At 26.3% G+C, this 4,112-nt stretch overlaps 1 protein-coding gene across 2 annotated transcripts; it reads left to right on the top strand.

The window, feature by feature from the left end:
• The first annotated feature begins 2,078 nt into the window (after positions 1 to 2,078).
• Positions 2,079 to 3,850, top strand: LOC105461692 (cytochrome P450 6k1-like). 2 transcript variants are annotated; one of them, XM_011708204.1, is made up of 3 exons: positions 2,079 to 2,256; positions 2,329 to 2,443; positions 3,410 to 3,850. In XM_011708204.1, the coding sequence occupies exons 1-3, from the start codon at positions 2,094 to 2,096 to the stop codon at positions 3,735 to 3,737; spliced, it is 606 nt and encodes a 201-aa protein (XP_011706506.1). In that variant the 5' UTR covers positions 2,079 to 2,093; the 3' UTR covers positions 3,738 to 3,850. The 2 variants fall into 2 exon arrangements, with proteins under 2 accessions (XP_011706506.1, XP_011706505.1); XM_011708203.1 differs by having other exon boundaries at positions 2,079 to 2,443.
• Positions 3,851 to 4,112: the final 262 nt, after the last annotated feature.

The following is a 4,112-nucleotide window of genomic DNA, read 5'->3' as shown; positions in this document are numbered from 1 at the left end:
CAATTAACAGTTATAAGAATAATTGATCCTCTATGTACGTATATAATAGTAAATAGGGAATAAGTGACGGAGACAGAGCAATAAACAGAGTACCTAAATAGCGACCTTAACTATTATTTGAAAAATTTTATTTGACATTAAAAAGATTAAGTAAAAGATATAAAATTTCTTCTTTTTATTTTAAATTATTTTTATTATTATTATTAGAGCTTTAATATTATTTCATCAAAATTGTTTGTTTCCCATATTTTTATTTTTTGTTAAGTACGTTACTTTTTATTAATGTATAGTTTAGATACTAAAATTTTCTTACATACATTTTTAATATTACTAATAGCCATCAATTTGTAGTCATGTTACGAAATGCCATAAATAAATATAATATGTTATGTAAATTTTGAATGTTTATTTTTGTGCTATTATTTTGATGTTTCTTCTTAAGAGATATTGATGCCAATTTTTCAAAAACGGAAATTTTCTAAAAATACATTTCAAATTAAAACAGTGTTTTAATTGAAAAAATACTGAAGATATCGAAAGTATCGTGGCGATTTCAAGAAATTGTCACGAAACCGCCGCTAATCGTACCATATTTCAAACTTATAAAGTATGAAATTTAATAGTGAATTAACGTTATAATGCATGTCAAGTGTCTACTTCAAAGTTTTGTCAATAAACTCCGAATGAATATCAATGTCACACGAAAGAACAGATAATAATTGAAACACTGATCTGTAACTTGCTCGTCTTTAATTTGATGATTCGTTACCTCGTTTATCTTACTTCACTGCGCCGTTCTGTAAATTCAACTGCAAATGAAATTCCGGACTTACGACGTATAATATCATTTCAACAAATATTAATCTAATCAAGATAACACAGAATAATGATAAGATAATAGCACACAGATCGTGAAGTGTGAATGCAAGTAACTGAATATATGTATTTATCATTTCGATAGTTCGAAATGCTAACCTACTTCTACAAACACAATAAAAAGAATAAAAACAGTTATTTTTCCGATTTTTATAAGCTTACATAATAAAATGTAAATTTATCGATACTATTCAAATGAATCTATTTAGAATGTAGATAATTACCACATTTGTTTTTTTCCTCTATATGCCTGTCAGATCACATCAATGTGAAGGTCACTTAATTCAATATACTTAGTATTAAGTGTTTATTACATAAGCATAATCACAAATAGATAAAATTTATTAATACCTCGCAGGAGTAGAACGTTAGCAGAGCACACTCCGTTTTCACTGTGGATCGATTGAACAAACAGAATACAATAGAAATAAGATCCTGTGTCAATCGATATTTTCTCATAAACTATGAATTTCCGAGAATCGTAAAAAAATAGTAAAATGCAAATCATGTGTTACGAATTTTGTGTTGTTTAGTGCAAACTATAGAAAAAAAAGTTTAAAATTTAATATTCTATTTTGTTTAATACTGATAAAAAACTGTTTGTCTTGATATTTCAAATTTACAATGGTACTTGCAGAATTAATCGGGGCTTTTGTCATTGCCTTGAGCATTCTGTATATTTATTATAAATTTGTGATATTTAATTTTTGGCAAAAAAGAGGTGTCTTTTATGTTAAACCCGTCGTACCAACTGGAAATGTAACGAAACTTGTAATTGGAAAAGTGCAAGTAGGCGAGTATCTTTATGTAATATTTATATGCACAATATAAACATATATTAATTTTCTTAGATACTTTCATATTTTTTTTAAATTACATCGAATACAATTGGAAAAATAAATTAATATTTGAAAATAAAAGTGTTAAACACACAAAATTTAATATCAATACAGTAAATTATAATTATTTATATGTATGAAATTTTTATTAAATATACTACTATATTTTATCACTTGTAATTCTGTTGTAATTCTGTCTTGTAATTATGACTTACTAGATATTATAAATATAAATTACTAGATATACATAATTATTTACTATTTTCTCCATTTTTATAAAACCAATAATTTACATTAATATTGTTAATGAACTTTTAATTAAAATAAAAAATTAAATAAACAAAATTGTAAATAGGTGTGTTCTTCCATGATGCCTATATGAAGTATAAGGATCACCGCGCTTTTGGAATGTATACACTTTTTAAACCAAATTTGGTAGTTGCCGATCCTGATCTCATTCGAGCGGTGTTAACAAAAGAATTTAGAAGCTTCCATGATCGCGGAATGTATAATAACGAAAAGACTGACCCGTTTTCCGGTGGTTTGTTTTTTATGTCTGAAGAAAAGAAATGGCGGAATATGCACATTCAGATGACACCCATTTTTACTTCAGGAAAAATAAAACAAATGTTTCCGATCCTGAAGAAATGTAGCGAACAAGTCGTAAAGTATCTGGAAAAGAAAGCACAGATAAGAGATTCCGTTGAAATGAAAGATATGTTTGCAAGGTAAATTGTTTTAAAAAAACTGTCATTTAAACGGAGTTTTTTTAATAAAGAGTATTAGACATTTTTTTATTTGAACATAAAAATTGTTAGCATAATAGAAAATAGAGGTATAAATATAAGAATAAATAGCATCCTTTTATAAAGAATTTTTATATGTTAATTTGGCACATGCAGAATGTATTATTTTAATTTTTGACATAAGTAACACGAAAAACGATTAGATTTATGTTTAAGATAAAAAATGTTTAAAATAAAAGTTATATGATATGAAGTGGGGCAATTAATTGTAAAATCAATTTCCGTAAAGAATTAATTTTTCATAATCACATACAGATTCGTTATTTTTTTTAAATTATACTTATAATTTCTTTACATAATATGGATATTCTACATATAAAAATATTAAAGTTTATTAAAGTATATTAAAGTAAATAAAGACTTACCAAAAATTAATAGTATATATTTACGGGATACTTTATTTATTATGGCATGTTTCGTGAAATATAAAATATCTCGTAACTTATTAAATTTTTTATAACTCAGTTTTAATACTTTTATTTTGTATAATTAGAAGAATTATATTTCGTAAAAAGAATAACATAATTCATATAAAAATTGATGTTCTCATTATTTGTTCTTATCGTACAAGTTTTATCCTAATATTAGCTTAAAGTTTTGGTACACAATTTCTAAATTATTTACCATAGATACTTAAATATCTCTATAGCTTTTTAAAATATTTAAAATCTTTTGGATTTTTCCACTTTCTCGTGCTGTCATTTTCAAATCTTCTTTTGAATATCGTTTGTGCCTGCAGTCATAATACGTCTTTGATACAGCAATGTTTTATTTTTAAAAGATTATTCTTGCATTTTTAACTTAATATAGTATTGGTATAGTATTTCTTAAATTCAATAAAATCTTTGAAAATTTATTAAATACTATTTATCAATTTTTTAAAAACAGATATGCAATGGACGTGATTATGTCAGTAGCTTTCGGTGTTAAATCTAACTGCATTGAGGAGCCAAATAACGAGTACCGAATCCAGGGGAAAAAAATTTTAGACGGAAATACATTTTGGATTGCCTTATTTTTGTTTGTGCCTCAAATTATGGATTACTTTTCCATCCCCCTTACGGACAGAAAAGTCACCAGCTTTTATACAAATATATTTCGAAAAACTGTAGAATACAGGCAAACTCATAATATTGTCAGACATGATTTTATGAATATGCTCATACAACTCATGAAGGGCTACACTGCAGACAACGACAAGAACAAATCATGTTAATACAACAATTTATGTTTATTCTTGTATCAGTAGCTTCTGTAAAGCTTCTTCACGTGTCATAAAAATGTAGACATATGTTACACCGAATTGCGATTTTGCAAACCAAATAGTTAAAATTTATTTTCAAAATGTTTTTGCATAAGATTATTAAGATGATTAACACAATTATATGATTTTATTTATCTGTAGAAATTGTAAATAAACTTACTGTGGAGGAAGCTACTGCGCAAAGTTATGCCTTCTTCGTAGCTGGCTTCGAAACCTCCGCAACGACAGCAACATTCGCTCTGTACGAATTAGCTCTACATCAAAATATACAAGAAAAAGTGCGCAAGGAAATCGATAAAATATTGATGAAATATGGCAATTTAACCT

The sequence above is a fragment of the Wasmannia auropunctata genome, unplaced genomic scaffold, assembly GCF_000956235.1.
Source record: "Wasmannia auropunctata unplaced genomic scaffold, wasmannia.A_1.0 LD280548.1, whole genome shotgun sequence".
NCBI classification, from domain to species: Eukaryota; Metazoa; Arthropoda; class Insecta; order Hymenoptera; family Formicidae; genus Wasmannia; species Wasmannia auropunctata.
This window is presented reverse-complemented; position numbering and strand designations above follow the sequence as displayed.